General features: G+C 36.9%; 1 protein-coding gene across 1 annotated transcript in view; it reads left to right on the top strand.

The window, feature by feature from the left end:
- Positions 1 to 22,353, top strand: part of ca16b (carbonic anhydrase XVI b) — a 121,147-nt gene that overhangs the window by 49,132 nt on the left and 49,662 nt on the right. The window contains exon 3 of the mRNA XM_020934008.2: positions 16,429 to 16,608. Coding sequence (XP_020789667.1) covers positions 16,429 to 16,608 — 180 coding nt within the window. The remainder of the gene's footprint in view (positions 1 to 16,428; positions 16,609 to 22,353) is intronic.

The following is a 22,353-nucleotide window of genomic DNA, read 5'->3' on the forward strand; positions in this document are numbered from 1 at the left end:
CTGTTGGTGAAACCTGACCAATATTCTGGCTCAAGATCAGGGGATTTCAGGTTGTCATACTGTAAAAAGCAATAACATTCCCATGGAGACAAGCAAGTGGTGGACCAGAAAAGTGATTTAATAATCCTTTAACTATGCATGTCCGTTTGTCACAGGTAACCCCTAACTTGGATATCCTTTATGACTTCTCCCCCTTGATTTATCAGCTGACATAAAATGCACACTACACTATACTCATTTTGCTAAAATCTGCAATTTATCCATAATCACAGTGATTCTATAATCTTACTATATTTGTTAAAACCACAATTTCTATTCATTTTCATAATTTGAGCAGTCTTTGTAGTACGTGACGTTGGCTCAGTATAATGGAGTACATTATAAGGACCCTTTGTCTTCAGTTGGGACGTATTGTACTGGGGCAGAGCCGGCCTGTTTGTGCTGCCTCCACCCTTCTCCTGTATAGACTGTGGACCGGATCTGAGCGGGCCGAACAGAGGCAGGCGATGAGGTCACCCCTCCCTTTAATTGCATAATGTAGAATGTCTAGGCTAAGATAACACTTCAAATGTACAGTTATGTAACCAAAAATAGTTTACAATACAATGCATTTTTTGATTATGATATAGTGGGTGAGAAGTAGTGTTGACACGGTGACTGAAGCGCTTTCGAGCATTCTCTAAGAGGATGATTAGGATGCACCGATCCAGATTTTTCAGTTACCATACAGATTCTAACATTATGGCTTTAAGTATCTGCCAATGCCCATTATCAACCGATACCAGTGCAGAGACTGACATGGCATTTATTTGGTTAAACCAAAAAATAACATGAGACAAAACTGCTCCAACTGTGTTATGTAACTGTTATTTATCCCACAAGTAATTACAGTGCCGCTCTATAAATATAACTTCAAACATTATGGGACTTTCTGGGCCAACTATGCTTTGTAAATAGTCTCATTACATCAATATATATGCCCAACCAGGATATCGGCTGAACCAATATTTGCAAGCCAATATCTGATCCAGCAAATTTATATCAGTATTGGATCGGTGCATCCCTAACAGTGGTTTATAGAAAAAATAACATTTGAAATAGTGATATAGTTTTTGATGAAACTGTGATTTGTTGAAATATGTATTGCAGTCATCACTGTTTTGTAAAAGAAATTAATTTATATTAAAAACCCAGTTAATTCCCAGTTTCTTATAATGAACTTAGAAAAACTCCATAGCTCCTAAGTTTTCTTCTGTGGTCTTTGTTGGTAGGTCAGATGTAGAAGGGATGGTGTACTCTGCCAAGTTGCCTTGATTGGAAAATGCATATTTACAGATAGCCTGACCAGTCCTGGCCGAGTCCCTCCCATTTTTGGTTTGGTCTAGAAAGGTCTAGAACCAGACCATAATGTGCTCCAAAACAACTGGTCCAATCATAGTCACTCATTTGTAGCACTTGTCTCTCAAATACCAAAGTTGTCTCCTCTCAAATCTTTCTGAAGAAATCTATAACTCTAACTTCTTTTACCTTTTTTCGTAAGATGTCATGACTATACATTTCACCTGTCAATCATGCCCATCTAAAATCAAAGAGACAGGATACAGTTCCAGACCCAACCTTTTATTGTGCTGCATTCTAAGTATTGTAAAAGCTTGTGGTCTTGGCTGGCCATGCACATTTACAGAGACTACAGGTGGATTCAAATATAGCACATATAATAAACCACTGTGAGGTGAAATGACAGCACTTGACAGGACATCGCTACTGTGTCGCCAGTCAAAATTAATGGTCCGAGATTTCAGCAGTTAGAATGAACCTGGAGTGAGACAGTCTTGTGAGTGATCGACAGTTATGGCTTTCAAACTCTACAATATTTCAAGTATCTATAGCAGCTGTGTATATGACAATAATGCTTTTAAGTTAGAAACATCTTACCATACGAATGCACATGGAAATCTGCCTAATAATAAAACTAAAATGTCATTTAGTCATGCTGGGCAGATCCAAGTGCTACTATTTTGAGAAAAGGGGAAACAATTATACACTCCAAATGACTCTAAAGAGGTCTGGTAGTGGTCTATAGTAGCAGTAGTTAACTGTAGTGGGGACTATATTAGAAGCTCATTTGCCACACTCAAATTTAAAACATGACGTCAAATCTTTCTTTTCTATTCACAGTCTTTACAGTACTCAACTCAAAATGGCCATCCACACAGTTGGCTTTTGTCGTGTGACCCCTAAGGAACAACTTGCACTTTTTTATTTGAAAGCTGAATTCCACAAGTGCACCAATACATAATCCTTCCTACTATATTACTACATACATTCTGTACATTCAAATCTTTGATTATGTCAAGGTTGTTATTAAGAACTGCTGTAGAAAAAGTCAGATTCCAGAAATACTTTGAACTCAACGTTGCATTCTTTCCATGTCTGTATAGTGTAATAGTTTAATACCTAACAGATTTGTACTGTAGAGTCCTATTTGAGTATTTGATAGTCTGTAAGTATTATGTCAAATTGTTTCTCTTTTTCACATTTCTAGTGAATGGCTGAAAATGGACTTTCACAGTTGGTTGGTCTAATAAAACCCTTTATGTTATAACTTGCACCTGCGATTAGCTCTGCTGCAGATAAGATATTTAACTCCATTTTCCCTTCATTACATTGGGCTTCTGGCTCACTAAATGTACATTAGATTACTGAATATTGTCTCCTGCTTAAATTTTCATCTCTGTATTTGAGTCTTACAGTCTGTAAAATGCCTGGGGTAAATAATGATCTCTGAAGAAGCAGGTTATCCTCAAGAATCACTAAATAAGTAAAAATTATCATTTCAACTGATGAAAATGAATTGCTTTTATATTGTATCAGTCAATACCCATGGACATGGCCCTCGAGGTTACCGATCACAGACAGCAGACTCTTTTCAAATATTCCCCCACAAATACCAAAGGATTTCCAGTGGCCTACTTGGTCAGTGATTGATTGGATCTTGTCTGCACTTTGTGTCTATTTGTAGAAAGCACTAGTATCTCCCGGAGCAACCAGACTTGACTTAAACCTGCCACTGTCTGTCTGCACTAAAGAAAAAACAATCATTACCGTTCAACATTATTCAGGCCTTTGAATAAAACTGTTAAAGGTGCACTATGTCACGTTTTTAACAGGGTGTGTCATCTGCTTTCCTTTATGGAAATGTATTACTTTATTTCTAATGTTCCATAGTATGGCATTAAATCGATCAAAATATCAGTCTTAAATCAGGGGTCTAATCTGACAGTAGGAATGCATATTTTTCAATACATCATGGAGCAAAAACAAAAAAAAAGTTATAAATTAATGTAAAATAGATACATTTAATCTTAATCGTTTACTCTCTGACTTCATACAACCAGCAACACCTCTAGGCAACCTTACTATTTCTGTGGATCTTTATATGATTTTATATTATACATTAATGTGCCATTTTGTTGGACAAAAATGTATGTAAAATGGAAAGTAGAAAACCTTTGTGCTGACTTTTTGGTAATTAATAATGAAATATCTTTCTTGCGTTACTGATAATAATCTGCAAAGGCAGAGTGTCTTGGCCCAGTTTGGTGGAGAAAGTGTAACATCCTGCCATTCCTTTTCTGTCAGTCTTTGCCGACATATTGAGTTTGAGATTTTGAAACTGAGATTTTTTTTGTGTCTGTGTGAAAACTGTTGAAAAGACATTGTCCACCTAATCTGAACAATTCTTTTCAACAATTCTTTTTTCTAAGGTCAGTTCAATACATTTTTGTTGACTTTTAATTCACAACAGTATTCTCCTCACAGGCCTTACCAAAATAGGCAGGATTAAGGAATACATGATTTTCTTAAGCTTTTTTTTTTCAGTCCCAGTCAAATATTGTTGGATACAGCTTGATCTGATCTGTGTAACTTTTACAGTGAAATGAATTCTTCACAAGAGAACATTTGTTGAAAGATTTGTATTGTCACTTTTTTTCTTATTGTGGCAATTGTGTCTTAAGTAAAAAGGCAAAGTTGAATCCCATGTTCGAGGTGTTTTCATACCAAGGTCTCTGCTTGAGGTCAAATAAAACATCTTTGGTCAAAACGCTGAGATTCTGTCCTTCACACAACCCTTAAGACTTGCTCCTTTTGTACTCAGAGATACGAAGATCATGAATACTGTCAGGATGCCTTGACATAATCTGTATTTCATCTTTATAATTGCTTACTTTAAATAATTTTCTCTTGCTCATTGCGTACTTCCTGACTTGTCTTTGAAGCCAGCTGACATCCACTGGGGACATCACAGTTTTTACCTTCACGCTTCAACGATAATGCAGTCGCCCTGGTAGACATCTGACAAGCACCACCTTCAGAAACTACTTTTATTATACAAGGCTGCATGAAACTAAATTGCTTTTTAATACTTCCACGGCGATTCAAACTTTTATTTGACTAAACATGCAGAATGAGAATTTAGAAATGGTGCAGTCATTATGTAAATTTTGTATTTCTAGAACATGAAAATATACATTTCTCATGTGTTTAAATTCATTAAACTCATTGTGTAAAACTGAGATGGAAGACTGGTCAGAATTCCCACCACTCTATACTAACTTTCCATTATTAAAAAAATAAATAAATCAGACTCCAAGTCATACATGTGGGCTTTAAAAATGTCACATAAGCTTTTTTCAACAATGAACACTAAATGAAAATCTGCTTCTACATTGAAATGGCACTATTAAGGGGTGGAGTGTCTCAGTTCTGCAGCTAAAAGTAATTTTATTTAGCCATTTTATATCAACGCTGTAATTTACAGTGACCAAAATATAAAACGATCATCTATAGATGTTGCAGTTTAATGCTAAATACCTGAAAAAAGCGCAGTATGGGCTTTTAATATGATATTAATGATTTGTGAACCCAAGCCTTGCCAAAACATGGTTAAGATCAAACATTTGTGGATTTGTTGTTTGGTTATTTTTCAAAAAAAAAAAAAAAAAAAAGTGAGTCCCCCTGCCCTCCATCTGAAATTATGATTTTAAAATTCTGTGCAAGTTTAGAGTTCAAAGTTTTGGGGATAATACATTGTTGCCATGGCTGTTTGTACTTTTTTTTACCCTTTTTTTTTTCCAAGTAGAAGTGATCCGACCTCATTTGGATGTGGAGAAGAGCCCGTCACCAAAATTGTCTGTCCCATTTTTGTCAGGCTGATTTTCCTCACCGTGATTGTAGTTTGAATGATTCTGTTTCAATCCAATATATTCACCCATTTACATACCGGGGCACAGAAATTCCTGTTTTTACTCCTTTCTGTCAAACTAAAGTCTGTTTTCTGTACACAAACACAGGGAGGATCAAGTCTGGGGTTGTTATTGTGCATTGACGTTCTTGAGTCAGTGTGATGCTGCTCGTCTTCCATTTGATTTGTCTGGGCACTGAGTTTAGACCTGTAGCGCACCGTAGGTCAAGCAAAAATAGGGTCAAAAGCACGGGTCATTGCATTAATACTAGGAAATGAATGCAATTGTACTGTAGATATTTAGTTTATTCATATGGTAATTTTATTTTGGAAATGTATATTAAATTCCTTGCTTGTATCTGTTCCTTTGTAGCAGCTGTACTCTTCCATAAGAACCCTTAACCTTCTCTTACACTTCCCCTATTTCTCTCTCTTTCCATAGAATATAATCGAGAAGTATATGCAAAGCCATATACTGTATTTAATGAGATACCACATTTATGAAACCACTTGAATGCAAACAAAGCTCTCACAAACTGCCTGGTGGTGCCTTGTTTGCTTGTATGATAATAGATGTTGAAAGATATTGTATTTGCTATCTTCAGTGCACGACTGTGCCCCCCTTGCCAAGGCTTTAAAGTGAGAACCAAAGTTTGTTCAAATGTCAGTGGGATTACATAACACACAGTGCATAATAATGTCTATAATAATGTTTAGAAAAGTTCTTAGATCTGTTGCATCCACACACTCACAATGTTTTACATTACCTCTTGATTATTTCACCAGTGCAAATCATTTGGCCCTTAGCTTTTCATTTCCCAAAAAAGTTTCTCAGTAATAGACTTTGGGCTTAAGACTTTAACTAACTATTGTGCTGTGCCTTGTTGGTGTTAATCAAATGTATGATTGTGATTTCAGTTATGACTTCCACTACAAAAATATTGCATCTGGAAATACAATTCTTTTCTAAATGAAATATGTACTCATGCTGCCATTCAAAACCCAGAGTAAAGCTACTTAAAAAAAAAAAAATCTATATAGGGTTTTGAGCAAGAAATGGCACAAACATTAATGAAATATAATAGGTCTTTCTCTGCAGGTACATTTTTTACAGTACAGATGTAAAAGTTTGAAATAATTGTAATTTCAATTATGGGCAAAATAATCAAATTATACTCTTTGCCACAATAAAGCAGCCCGTTTTCCTTGTGTAGTTTTCTATCTTGTATTGTACTTTCTAGAGGGAGGCTGCACTTTTTAGCATCAGCCTTGAATCTCCAACATAGGTCGATATGTTGTTTCGGTTGACTACCTGACTATAGGAGAGACCTTTAACTTCATTTGAACACCTGTGAAGACGGCACTGCTCAAAATGTGACTACACCGCACTCTGATAGGTTTACAGTGAAATAAGGTTGTGGATAAGTTTGTTTGCCATTTCAAATCAGGTTGAAATGATCCAAATCTGCCTCATATGTCAGCCTAAAAATATTGTCAGAGATTATTGGTCATCAGTTTCTTTTTATTATAAAGATTGCCATTGGCCATGAAAACACCCTGTATCAGTCGATCTGTAGTGTTTATCCTGTACAAAGATACAGGCAGTACAGCTGAGCAGTTGACTGATTACCTTATGTAGTGAGGTGTAGTGAGGCCAGTCCCATAGCAGCAGCCGGCCTTGAGATCATTATTGTTCAACCTGGACATGGGATACCCCCAGTGTGCGTCTGCATGTGTCCTGCCATCTGGAGTGTTATCGGCATATTCAAACTGACAGTTGGGACAGAGCTCGTATAGTTACCCGATGCCCTTGTATTCACAGGAGACAGTCTCAGCTTTGATCTCTCTCACTGCCTCTCCACAAGGACTAAACTTGTGGCTCTCGTGGCACTTGTACCCAGCAGCTGTTTTGTCAGCAACACCTGAAATGTAAACAAATCCATCCTGAACATTCTTCACCATTGTGAGGTCGAATTCTACAGCCATGTGAGGTGTACCATTGGACGAATAACTTTTGTGGCTTTTAAATCCATTCACAGTTGAAATGGTAGGCGTCCTTTTTTTCCTCATTATGGAAAAAAATGATAATGATTTAAATAATTGAAATCAATGTTAGGGATGAGACAAGATCTTGCATCATCAAGGAATAATCTTGTGAGATTTTTTTCCTAGTGTTTACATTTGGATTGAACAAAAAGGTTAGGTGCTTGTGAGTATAGCCTTTGCCTCTTGGTGCTTTTTCATTTTACTCTGGATGCCCTACCTGACACAACAGTCTCATTTATCTGGTCTTTGCACCTGAACAAGTCGTAGATTTTGTGCTCTGATTATCCTGTCTCTGTAATTGCTTCTTCGAAATAATTCTCTCCTCTTCATTGCATATTGACTTATTGTTATCCAGTGCCCTCAGATTCCCAGCTCTGCACTCTCCACAAGGACAGCAGTTATGGCCCATGTGGTTTTTCAAAAATGACATCTTGGTTATATTTAAATACATTTACATACATTTACATACAAACACAAATTAACAAAAGGTTAATACTTTATTACACATAGATAAACAAGCAAACAAATTTGTTCTTAATAAACAGTTAAGAGTAAGTCAAGCTGTGTAACTACTAGCCTGACTCTCACTCCTAACTCCTAACTCCTCATAACCTCTTAAGTAACTAAGCTTGATTAATTGTTAATAAACTATATGTTTATTTTGCATTAGGACTTTCTATTTTTTTGTATTAAGGCTAAATAATGTTATAAAGTGCTGCCAATTATTCTGTGCATCAAGGAAAAACATTTAAACTTTTAATCTGCTCCACTGAAACATTTAACATTAAATATTTAGATTGAGCAATGTGATATGATATATTTATCGGTCAGTGTTTCGTTTTTATGAGTTCAGGTGCTGTGGTTGTGCATAAGGACTTTTTTTTTTCTCTATTATTCATATTTTGGTACTAAACCCAGTGTTGCCAGTTCTGGGATGTGTGCCAGGCTGCATACAGCGTGGACACTCTCACTCAGGGACAAAACGGAAATGACAGGGCAATCGCCATTCTGTCAGCATTGTCATGGCAGCACAGGCTCGCCTGTTTATCCCAAGGTTAATGGGATGACGGCTGGAACCAGAATTGCCAGTCTGAGAGAAGCATGTGCCTGTGTTACTTAAAGCAGGAGGGGGACCACTCATAAGAGACACACACACTTCCTTCAGACACTGGGAAATACAGGGATGGATACACATGGACTGCTCAATCAAAGGTGGTATAATTTTAATAAAGCTTTATCTATATTATTCAATTTATTCAGACTCTCTCCCAAGGCATAACTAATTAAAACTCATGAGACAGGCCCTGCTTACTGGTGTTGAATTTAAGCATCCAAATATTGTAATATACCAACCGTACCAACCAACTCCAGTGAGACAAGATATGGCAGTCTAATCTGTCAACAAAATGTTTTCATCCATTTGATCTTTTTATCTTCATAATAAAATATTTATGTCTGTCTGCTTTTAATTGTTAATGTCCATATTTAGATAGCCTTTATATTGACTTTATATTAACATATTCAACTGTAATTGTGTTCAGAAGAAGTGTAATGCGTGGGCAATGTCAACAATAGTAAACCAATTAACACTGCACTTCAACATTGTTGTTTGTGAACAAAAAAACAAAACATAATCTTACATGCTAAAGCTGCAACTTTAACCTTTTAAATAAGTGACTCATGATAATACCTTTCATTTATTGTGCTTTGCAATATTGTCAGTGCCTCTCAAAGCACTATTATGGAGTCTTAATCATTCACTCCATAAAAAGTATAGTAGTAGCATCCTACTGTTACATATACCTTGAAATTAAATAACGCAATTCACACTTGTTTTTATATCTGGGCAGATACTGGGCTGGATTATTAGTTTATCATGTGGTCTAAACACAGAAAATTGGCCATATAACATTAATGAAGAATTTGTGGTAATCAATACAGTTGATAGTTTACCCTTTTATTAGATTTGGACGCTGCTCTGTCTCCAGAAGGTTTTGCCAAAGGGAAAGGGGAATGAACAATAGCGTTTTCCTCTGTTATTGGAACATCAAATTGATCTGTTTTTTGTGGACACTTGATTTTCTTTCTCAAGGAAATACACTCTAAACTCATGGCTTATTTACTTCTCTTGTGGAGCAGTTAAAATTGCTTCTTTTTCTTTTATCAAATGTACACAAGCTGTCTATTAATTAAAAAGATGTGTTTGTGATTTAATAAAAACGCCATGAAGGTGTGTGTGTGTGTGTGTGTGTGTCTATCTGTCTGTTTGCAAATTAGTTCAAAGAAATCTTACCTGACCGCCATCTCGTCATGTGCTCCAAAAGTTTGAATTGACATTGGTTCCACTGTTGGGGTCAAAACCAGATAGGCATTTGCTCTAGTGAGTATGCGATATTTTCATTGAATGCATTTGGAAATCATGTGTTTGTCGCCATTTGCTTGCATACAGGCTGTTGGGGAATGTCTTGGCTTTGGGATTATAGTGATTCTGATGGATAGCAATGAGACAGATTAATGGACTGCTGTGCACCCCTCACTTATCTGATTTTAGCAGCGCTGCTCCTCCCTTTCTCTCTGTGACCGCCAGCATTATCTGTCCCCAGTAAATGCGATGTAATCTGTGTTTGAAAAGAAAATTAGCACAAGATTACACTTTTTATCAATAAAACTATTTATGCCGAGATAAAAATTGACATGCACTCACCGAGACGATTTCAAGATGCCAATAGAATTAACTTCTTTGTAACATATTTCAATAATTAGCTGTGTTTTTCAAATGGTCTGATTGTAACAGTCGATTTGGTTTCTTATCATTATTTAGCTAACATGATTTCTGTTGAGTGATGTTACTTTTTAATTTAATATCTACATACAAATTACACTGGATAAAGATAATTATACAAACTAAATTAAAAATAATAATCCATTATGTTTACATTAGTTTTCAGAAACTTTGATTTAATAAAATTGGTGGCATACTAGAGGAATGGTGCTGTATTTTAGTGATTCCAAACCTCTTCAGTCTTGAGTACCTCTAAGCTGTGTCTCACTCTAATACCCCCTTGCTTTGGTGCAATATATTGTCAATTACTACTATTATATTTTCTTCTACTGTCAAGCCTGATATGAGTGAACTGATGGATGTGGAAATTTGATGTGTTTATGGCCTGATCTGATGGAACTTTGAATTGTAATAAGGGAGGCTCTACATTTAAATTTTAATTTTAGCAACATATTTTTATTACATTTGCTATTTTGGACTTGCTGGTGAGAAATGACTTGAGTATTTCTAAATACCATTTGAAAATGACAATAAAGTTATTTCCTATTATAGATTAGAGCCTGACCGATATATCGGCTGGCCGATATTATTGGCCGATATGGTCACCTGGAGGCATATCGGCTATCGGCCGATATGCTTGCTGATATGGGCCGATATTTCACGTGGGCATGTTATACCTCCTTATAAATCTTAGACTCTCTACATTATGTTCATTTAATCCAATTTACAGACAGATAAATGTCCTAATATTTAGCTCCACATCAGTATTTATCTGCAGTGTAATTTGTCTGTGTCCGTACTGTCCCTGAACACACCACAGAGTCACGTCACTTCACTCGCGTGTGTTTGTTTACACCCGCAGCGGTGCGCAACACTGAGATTATATTCTTTTTACGGACAATCGGTTTGAGTCTGGATTAAAAGTACATTTATTAGTGCAGACTTGTGATGTGAGGAGGAGCCTGTGTGAGCAGTGAGTGTTGGAAATACATCGACTTTGAAGCTAGTTTTGGCTATTTGTTATTAGCGATTAGCTGCTGTAGCTCCCGCACATAAACAGGCTGTTTTCTATTGGCCTATTGTAAAGTGACTGTATTGGCCGTATATTTGCTACTGGACCTGCATTGATATGTAAATGAGCTGTGAATAGACGTGTGAATGATCCACATTTATGCATATAATTAATTACGGCGGCGCGCACGTTTTTACGGCTAAAGGCTAATAGCGGTAGTTTCTTTACTAGCTAGGAGTTACGGGTCGGTCACGATCGAAGCGGCTCTTAGATCCGGCTCTTTGAAGCGAACAACGGGAGCATGCTTCTTATTTCTTATTGTTTTCTCTTTTTCTCACTTTTTCTCTTCAAGCCGCTTGTAGACCCGTAGTTTGACAGCAGCAGCGGCTGAAAACGAAACTTTCAGAAATATGAGTGTGCATAGGATTAAAAAAAAAAAGTGCATATTTGGCTGCAGTTCAGCATAAAATGAATAAACCAGGACTAATGTTGGGCTCGAGTGAGGGAGAGACCGAGTCCTGACACTCAGTCCTGGTTCAGTTCTGGTTTAGTCCTGTTTTACACATGGTTTAAATCTGTTTTAGTCCTGGTTTAGTCCTTTTTCAGTCCTGGTTCAGTTTTGGTTTAGTCCTGCTTGCAACAAAACAATCTAAAGAGCCGGTTCTCAAAAAAAAAAAACTGGAATACCCATCGCTAGTAGCTAGAATGTGATGCAAAAATGCCATTAGGCCAATCTACTGTATGTAAATATGACATAAAGTGTCAGAATAACAATAAATGTTGCCTAAATAAACCCAATTTAAAATCCACTAGAGCCAAACCTAAGTTTTTTAAACAATTCAAGATTTACAGTAAATTTTTACATCACTGAATATATCGGCGAATATATCGGCTATCGGCAGCTCCAACTCCCATTATATCGGTTTAATATCGGCCACAACAAAATCCATATCGGTCAGGCTCTATTATAGATATTACGTATTCAAACCTCATCTTTGTCCTCTGGTTGGGAAACACTGACCATTTAAAGGTGCATTGTGTCACTTTTCTGGTGGAGGGTCCGTCACATGCTTTGGAGATGTTATTGCTTTGTCTACAAGGTGTCACATTATGGTATTAAACCTTTCTATTGTCATGGAGACCAAATTACAGGTCAGATCTATGGAGACCCAGTTCCACTCACAGTCAGAATTTTATTTTTTATTTATTTGTTTATTTATTTTGTTCATAGAGTATAAAAATACATCAACAGTGTCACAACATCAAACATAAGAAATGAATGAATGAAAAGGAGCATAAAGAAGAATCATCTTATGTCATCTGCCCCCTTTTCCCTTTTCAAGACAATACATCAACACCGATAGTTACTTTAAAACATTTCAAATCAGTACATTTCAGTTCAGGTACAATTATTAATCAATTGCAAACAGAAATCTTCACTTTTATGCCCAACAACTTAGAATGCCTGTTTTTGTACACATCTTTGAGCTATAACAACCTGTAATTTAATAAATGTAAGGTAGAGCTGTTTAATGTCATATTGTGGAACATTCCCAGCAGAGTAACACAGAAACAAGCAGGTGACAGACCCCCAAACAATGTTACATAGTGCACTTTTAAGCAACAGTAATGAATGAACCAGTATGTCACAGTTTTATTTATTTATTTATTACGGTGTCAAGTATGTTTAATTCTGATGTTTCTTCTTATGATAATAAAAACACAAAAATTTGATATTGTGACAGCCCCGAGGGAGATCCTACTTTCTGTTGTGAAGCCCTTTCAACATGAATGCTTACATCTGTGCACAAGGCATACCGCTTGTTGTTGCAGATACTCACAAATCTGCCTCAAGGTTTGCATACGAGTTCAAGGATTCGTCCGCAGGAAATAAGTGTAGCCTGTGTCTCCATAATGATACAACGCAAAACGACAGTGCTCAAAAACATGGATGGCTCCAAGTGTAAAGCTGCCACAGTGGAAATCTTCTCACTTATTTGTGGAACTAAGTAGGACACACTGCTATTAGGCATTTTCTTGGAGTTGCATAGACTTAAAGTTTTCCAGTCCGTCACACCAGAATGGGCATGTTTACAGTTTTACATTTATGGGATTGGTTTCAGCGTTTTTATTTTTCATTCCAAGACTCGGTTTTGTATGAACTTGAAGCAAGTCTCAAGGCTGGTCAGATTCTTGAACTTTTGAATGTGGCAGGGATTGTTTGGCTGTTTTTGTGTTAATTATTCTAGTATGTAGCTCATATGTTCTTCTTTCTTTTCTTTTATATGACACGGTGGCACTGTGGGTTCGACTCTCCTCACAGCAAGATGGTTCTGGGTTTGATTCCCAGACAAGGTCTTGTCTGTTAATGTCGATTTTGTATGTTTTGCCTGTGTTAGGCTAGGTTTCTTGAATATCGAGTTTGACATTTATTTTAAAAATGCTGCAAAAAGAACTGATTAAAAGTGAAAATGGGAAAAAAGGTGTGGTAGTTTAATCATTAGTCATTTCACATTTACTTTATAATCACACCTCAAATATTCATTTAAATTTATCTTCGGATTGACCACAGTCTGAAAATTAACAGAATACTACGAAAAATATTGAGATATTCATTTTAGTTAAAATCACCGAGCCCCAGTTTCTTTTAGTGACCCACACAATATGGTGTAATTTGGTCTAACACCATGAAAATAGCACTGCAGTTAATGTCCTAGATGCAGCTCTATTTTGAGGAGTCAGACCAGCGCAGCAAGTTGAATCTGCCTTCGGAAAACAATTGATCTCAATAAAAGTTCACAAACAAGTGATCCCAGCAGTTTTAGAGCTTTAAGTGCACTTTTTCCTGGACCAGCCATGTATTTATCAGTCTGATAATACATGGGGCCACTGGAGCTGAATACTTATTTCATCAAATTGTACAGTAGCCTGTATTTCCAATTTGTCTTCACATTATGTACCAAAACAAATAATCATGATTATTTGATTATTATTTTATTTTATTATTTTTAGGGTTGTGCAAATTTGAAAAAAACAAGAAAAAAAATCATCTTAATTCATGATATCATTTATTTAAATCTGTGGCAATCAATTAATACTTAACAAGGCTGAAGTGTTATCTGCTTAACAAATGCAAAGATTAAATGCTTTTAGAAAATGTTTGCCAAGGTTTAACCACAGAGATGGCAGTTGTAAAGCTTCAAGGACAAGTTGAGGCATACTGATTAGTTTTCTGATATAACATCTCCTAAATCATTACAGAATTGCCCATTAAAATAAAATGTTTATTAGCACGTCTTTTTTATTCAATTCTTATACAACCCATGAACTTTTCTTGTATTTACATCACAGAAGGTCTTTCAAAACACAACAAATTACTTACTCAGTCCCTCTCAGGAGTTCAGTCTTTGGCTGTGAGGTATTTATCCATATCAAGCCCCTGAGCTGCCCTTCATCCTCACTTTTTAGCTTCATGCCTCTTTTATGGGATGGACAAGCAGAGTTGCCTCATTTCTGTTGGGACTGTTATTATCCTAACCCAGAAAAGTTGAACTGCGTTGCCTTCTTGTAGCCCTGATCCGAGCGTTTTTGTTGTTGTGTCAGGCCATTGTAGCAGTACACAGATGAAGAGGACCCCTGTTGTTTGTGGATTATTCTTTTGTGTTGTGAGTCACTGTGGGGGAGACGGGATTAAAAGAGCAGACAGTACATGGGGAGCCAACAGGAAGTAGCAGCATCCAGCCAAACATGAATACTTAATGTGGACCGTTTTGCACTGAAATGCTCTTTTTGTCATTTGGGGTGGGTTACGAAAGGAAATTGGTACATTTTGTCATGTTTTTCAGGTAAACATTTCTATCATATAATATTGCATTTGCGTCAAAAGTCATCTGAAAAGTGCTATTTAGTGGCACAGGAAAACAGGAAATTTATATCTTGAGTTTTTGTTATATTAAATTGTGTCCAGTATTTTTTTTTTTTATACCAAGTTTATGCGCATTGTACATGTAATTTAAAGGTGCATTGCATAATTTTTGTGGTGGACAGTCTACTGTCTTCTTATCTCCGTGGAAATATTGCTTTGTCCACAAGGAAGGTTGCAGCACTACACTACTTTATGGTTCAGCTCTGTGGAGAGTCGCCCCTATTCAGAGAAGAAATTATTGTACTTTAGAGCAAAAGAAAGACCAGTAATGAATAAATGCTCGATGGATCCGTTTAATATAATACCATGGAACATTCCAGGCAAAGCAATAACATCTCTATGGAGACAAGCAGGTAACAGACCCTGCACCAGAAAAGCTGCGCAGTTCACCTTTTAAATTTATAGTCCACTCACACAAAAATTGCATTATACATTATATACTGATCCTTTACTGCAATACCACACTGAAATCTGAAGAACTTGTGGCAAATGAAAAACTTAATTGGATAATTATGTACTGGCATTTCTAGTAGGAAAGTATGTTTTATCTTTTCAATAAAACAAAAAAGTCATTCTGCTGTTTTGATGTGGTAGTAGATGAGATTGGCACCTTGACCTAAAATAATTGGACTAGCGTACCTTTTAATATAGCGGAGGTGTAATCAAGCGTCACATTTTACCATTGTTATTTTCAAACATGTTCAATTAGTGGTGAAATTGCCTGCCGCCTCTCGATGGGTTCTCATTGTGTTGACATGTTTCCTCAGCTGTTGTGGAGCTGTAGAGGGTCATACAGACTCAGAACCTCTGGCTCTCCATCTCCAGCCAAATGTGCCTGTTGATTTTTTCAGGTGCTCAAAACTCTGGCCTAAAGTCCCACTAGAGATTTATTTTCTTAGTATTTATTTAAAAGAGACAGGTTGCACATTAATATTTAGTAGTCACCTGTCCAAATTAAAATAGTAAGTGTGAATTCTCCAAAGTTGGCAAGCAGCATTCATTGTCTGTTGACTCGTGATGGCAGGCAGTCTATCCAGCTGCTTAAGGCTGTGTTTACCATGTTAAAAGGTTAACATGTTATAATTAGTCTTAAATAGATCCGTGTTTCGTTTGGGCAGCACAATGGCGTTGGTTAGGTGTTATCCCTTCCTTCTCACAGCAGGCAGATGGACCTTTCCTTCGCTGTGATTCTCCTGGTGGCTTACATTTCTTTTATAAGTTATCATTTATTTATTCAGATTTTGTCCTTATTGATTGAGCGATAATCATTTCATAGTTTGGTTTTCTAACAGTTCTGAGACCGGCTGACTGAGACTTTAGGTGTATGAGTCAAATAAATGCAATTATGATTATTTTTTTTGTGCTCTACCTTACCTTGTGCATATTCTAAGTTGTTTTGTACTTGTGTGTCTGTGCAGGGAGCCATGGACCTCGGGGCTGGCCAGCCTTATACCCTGAATGTGCTGCAAAGAACCAGTCCCCGGTGGACATCGCAGACGAGCAGGCACTGAGCTCAGAGGAATACCAAGAACTAGGCCTGGAGAACTTCAACAGGGAGTCCTCCAACCAGACCACCATGAAAAACACTGGCAAGACAGGTACAATAACACACTAGGCATATTTTAAATGCTATGTAACTATGAAACCTTTCTGGTGGATGGTCTGCCACCTGCTGTCTCAGTATAGATGTTCTTTTTTCTTGTTCTTTGATTGTCCACACTACAGCATTAAACTTGTCTATCACCATTGAGACAAGAAAGTGACGTCACCAGTTATAGGTCAGATCTGTGGGGAGGCAATGCCGATCACCATCTGAAGTACATGTTATTCAAGGTATTTTAAGAAATATAAGCCCCTGAAATTCAGCAAATGCAAGATATACTTGGCTTAATGCTAAACTGTGGAACATTTCACTCAAAGCACTATCAACCGGGAACCAGTTTAGTCAGTTCTACCACTACTATTGTCAAAACTGATCAACACAAGTTATTTCAAAATATAACAAAATTACGGTGGAGCTACCTACCTAGCCGACATGTTTTATGTAACCACTGATAATAAATTAAAATAATATTATGTTATTGTCCTTGCTGTCTTGATTAAATTGTCTTCAGTATGATCTTTATTATCTTGCTTCACATGGCAATCTGCAATAACTTTTTAGATCTGAACACATATAACATAAAAGAACATCACATTTCTACCATGCATCCCGTGCAGTTTTGAAAACACATGAATGCCCCATGAGTAGATTTTCTTTCGGATGTAAATGTTTTATGACATGAGAAACCAAAACAACAACCAAATGCATTCAGCCCACAGCGAAATGACCTCAAGTACATATGTCATCAGTGTTTTAAGGCCAACATTGCTTTTCGGTCTTAAAGTGCAAATTCATACAACCATATCAAGCAAATAATGTCAATGTTCTTTAAGCAAATATACCAGTGTCTTATGTAGCACTAACAGAAAATTCTTAGGACTGAAGTTTATCTGTGTTGCAAGATATTTCACAAAATAAACAGGTTGTCCTTGTCTATCTGAGACTTGCCGAATTTAAAAACATACGATATGGATCGGTTGCAGGATATGAAGCTGGCTCGCACCGCTGCCTTTGTGGCATATTCAATAAAACCTTATCCATTGATGCTCTGAAACAATATGGTATTGACAAAAATGTAGAAAAATGTTTTTCGCCCCAGATTCTTTAGTTGTGAAGGCAACATTGAATGCATACACTACAAGCATGTCTTAGTGTCTCTCCATATATGAAACTAAACACTGAATGTTTTTCTATTTGGAGCGAGTCATGCATGTTTGAGTCTTTAATCACTTATTTTCAATACGCCATTTTGCCACTCAACTGCCATTTTCACCACCACCAGTAGATGCGCATTGCTTTGTATTTACTTCATTCTCCAATTTTATTTTCTTCATCTATGATACGCATATAATTTGACAGTTTGTGTAGTTAATGTTTTGCAACGTTTGTCATAGGCCATATGTAACCGTATTCTTAAATTTGCACTATGTAACTTTTCAGTTGAGGGTCCATTAACTGTTTGTATGGATATGTCATTACTCTGCCTGGAATGTTCCACAGTAGGTTTTACAGCTCAGAAATTATGACTGAGGGGGATCGCCTCTCCACAGATCTGACCTGTAACTTGGTCCTGTTTGGTCACCATGAAGATAGAAATGTTTGATACTATACTGTGAAACATTCCAGACAAAGCAACAACATCCCCAAGGAGAAAAGCATTTGACAGACCCTTCACCAGAAAAGTTACACATTGTTCCTTTAATATTTATGAAACATGTGACAATATTATTTTTTCCATTTGCTTTTAATGGTGTCATTGGTAGTAATTTAGTAAAGACATCATCAACTGTTCATTTCTTCACTCATCTCACATTCATTCATTTATCGGACCATTGCTCACAGTGTTTTGACCTGAATTGATCCAGTGTGCCGTGGGCTCTGTTTGTTGCTGAGGATCCTGTCATTTTTTGCCTTTGTTCATAATGAGAGTTGTTAGCTTCCATGACAACCAGGGCCACTGGGACAGGCGACTCTGCTTTAGGCTGCTTATTTACAAAGATGGAAATAACATGGCGGCCTGTAATTTGGACCAATACACAGGGAATTCAACTGTTCTGAAAAAAAAAAAAAAAAAAGTCTGCCTTCAGTTCCCTTGAAGCCTTCTACATCAAAAAGGTCAGATTGGGCTTGGAGAAAGAGTGTTATGAAATGATGTGAGCTTTGGTTTGTTTTGCACACTAACAAGATTGTAGTTTTGAGTTAATCGGCCAGGGATAAAGAGTACATGGTGAATTTAAGGAGTAAAATCATTTTAATATAGAAGAATTTTCAGAAACACATTTGAATAAAAAGTGTACAAAACTGTATGACCAGCAATATATGTATGAGACATTTGAAAAGCTCTGAAGTTCACTTTGATAAGAACATAGTTTAAGAAATAGAGTATCAGAGGGACTTTGGATGCTAAAGGTTTTGGAGATGTGGGCAAGAGTGTCCAGACTGAGCAGATTTCAACATAGGAAACCAGGCAGGATAGCAAATATACAGGACAGGTAATGCCAAGATAGATGCTGCACAGTGAGTAAGCCTAAAGCCAGACCATACAGTCATAGAGGACCTGGAGATTATTTGGTGAGATGGGGGCAACTGATTCATTGTGGCAATCCCAAAATGGACTCAACTCAAGAGGAAGGAGGTTTAGGTGCCAAGCTTTCCCTCCAGCCATAAGCAGGTGTGGTAAATAGCACATGTTCGAATAGCTCTTTTCTTTTCAAAATGTGAGACGATAAAACATGTATATGCCACTGTTATACATAAATATAAATTAAATAGTAAAATGAAAATAAAACTTTGTGGAAAAAGAGCTGTGCCGATAGTTGGACATTTAAGTGGACATTGTATATTCTGGTATCTGTAATTGTTTTGCATGTTTGTTAGATGGCTTTAGGTGGCTTTATTGTTACTTATCACTTGGCAACAAAATAGTCTAATTAATTAGGTTTTCCCATTTTAACAAAGTGAAATAGCAGAGAGTAGTGCTATTTGTTTTGGTCCCTTTTGCTGCCTGGCTGAAGTGCTTTTGCCTCGCTGTTACAATGACACTTGGCCTGTTTATTTACCTGATGTCAATAAACATTTGGACAAACACTAGTTGCTTTGATTATTCCAAAGCGTGCCGGGCCCTCGACATGTTCCACACTATTTAAAAGCCGATGTCGTAATTAAAAACTGAGTGAATAGATCTCGGCTTCATGGGGATTGATTTCCCAGCATTCCCTTGTGCCTTGACCTGCTTTAAACATGAGTTGATTGGCCGCCAATTCAGGCAAGCCTTTTCTTTTAACAAAACATTTCGCTGTGAAATTTTCAAACAACCACTTCAACCGAATTCATGAGGAATGGCGAGACCCCCAGAGACATGTGCATTGATCACGGATTTACTTTCACACACACTGCTCCTCTATCGCTGCCTCTGATTCAAGGTCTTTTTGGCTTAGCGTCTAATTCCTGCGCTGCTGTTGGAGGGCTTCACACGCACTCAGGGCCCGATCCTAATGGAAGTCTCCCAAGGCCAATGAGTATCCCCTTTACTTGACTTTGGCCGTGTTGTTGCGTGGGATTACACTGCTCCAACAATACCAGCGGCGTGGATTATGGGCCATCGCTCTAAAATGTGCTTTGTGTATTCAAGACAGATGCACATTTAGGCTCAAGTGACAAGCCAGTCTTGGGTTTTCCCCACACAGCCTCATTATCTCTTTGAACAAGCCCAAGAATGCACAATGCACCAATCAAGCATAACAATATAACCAGTGACAGGTTAAGTGAATAGAGCTGACTATCTCTTCACTATGGTGGAATGGTGGGATGTACATTATTATGCAGAAGAATCAATATGTTTGTGCTCAAAATTAATGACTGGGAACTAGGTCAAATGGAAACTAAATGGATTTGGGCTTTCTATAAGAACCTGTGTTAACTTCTTCAGCAAATTGAATCTAATTAGAAATGTGTATCACTAATTGGCCACAAGATTAATCACAATCATGTTTAAATGGCAAGTTCAGTTGCTGCAAAAATACAATCAGTCAACAGGCTGCAATTATTAAGCTAATGTTCTTCGCAAATAACAAATTGTCTTTAGTGCACATAATTCCTTCCATCAAACCCCTGAATCATGTTTTTTCAACAGATTCTTGTATTTGTCTTTATATTGTTTGCAAAAATGTTGTTGTTGTTATTGTTGTTATTATTATTAATATTGATATTAATAATAATGTTAATAACAATATTGTTATTATTAATATTATTGTTATTACTATTAAGAGCAATATATATGCAACTATTCACTACTTCACCTATTTATAAACCATGATCTAGCTACATTTCAGAGACATTCTCATCAAGATGCCATAATTTGTCCCTTTGGCTCACACTAATCCTTACTTGTCTATTTTTTCCTTTTCCCATCCTCCAACACAAGATGTTCAATTGCTGCTTAATATATTTCACCTTCTAACAGGTGCCAAGACATGTTATTCACTGCACCTGTCAGTGATCCGACTGGTGCGTAAAGTCATGTATTGCATTTATCTTTAGCCAAATCCTTCTAAAATGGTTCCTTTCATGTAGAAGACTTGAGCACCGTTGATACGTTAATTCAGTTGTTATCATTCTTTTTTGTCTTGACCAGCTTTGTCTCACACTCAGTGTCCAACGTCTGTACTAGTTAAATCAAACTCTCACTGTTAGTAGTATTGCCAGTTAGGTCTTATTTTAATAATATTGATCTAAAATCATCCAATTATTTGTGTAAACATTTTTACAATGAACAATTTCTATTTAAATACCATTCAAATACTTTGAATACTACTACTTTGAATCTACCCTCTTAGCGCCTGTGTACGCCTATTTGGGAAACAATGTCCGTCTCATCTGTCATCAGCACTCCCCACAGTTTAATGATTTATTTATTTGTTTTTGCCCAGATTGTCGCGTCTCACTCCTCCGCGCCACACTGCCCCAAACCAACATGGCTCCTTACTTGTTGGATGCATTGTCTGGGCTCTGTGTGTATTTGGCTGTATACACATGCTCATTCTGGCAGGTTTCTTTGTGGTGCAATCAGGAGGAGGCAGTCCTTATGTGCCATGGAGGCCACACTAAATCCCTGTGTAAAATGGGGATCAGTGGAAAGAGCACTGGTTTAATCTGCCTAATGATGTCCCAGGTAGATGGGGATGCAGTGGGACGCCAAGGGCAGTAGGCCAACACTAGGTATCATACATGTCTTATACAAGTTGACCTTTAAACATTGTACAGGCCTTCAATAGACCAACCTCAAAATATCTGTGGGTTTTGTGGATGTGAATTACTATTACAGTATGGCAAGTACAGTATTATACACTGGAGGCTCTTGGACAAAAAGCAAAATGTCTTCAAAAACATGTTTTTCTACAAATGGAACGTTCTTGGTTATCTAAGGGTTTACATACAGTAGGTAGGCTGCTACAGTACTTTTGTGTTGAAAATCAAATTTTCATTACAATTAATTGCTTATAACATATTCTTAATTCTGCCAAAAACATACCCATTGCTTTTTAATCTTGTTTATTAGAAAAAATGATATAGATATTTGCTGTGATTGAAATTTCCGAGTTATGTATGCATTTTGTTGAATAATTCACACATTATATCAGTCCTTTTTATTAAAGATAGACTGATATATCAGTCAGCTGCTATATCAGATAGATTTGCACTTCTTACCAAACCGGTTGTTAAATCTCCAACACAATCCAAT

The sequence above is a fragment of the Boleophthalmus pectinirostris genome, unplaced genomic scaffold, assembly GCF_026225935.1.
Source record: "Boleophthalmus pectinirostris isolate CB_2022bp ecotype Guang Dong unplaced genomic scaffold, ASM2622593v1 HiC_scaffold_3, whole genome shotgun sequence".
NCBI lineage: Eukaryota > Metazoa > Chordata > Actinopteri > Gobiiformes > Gobiidae > Boleophthalmus > Boleophthalmus pectinirostris.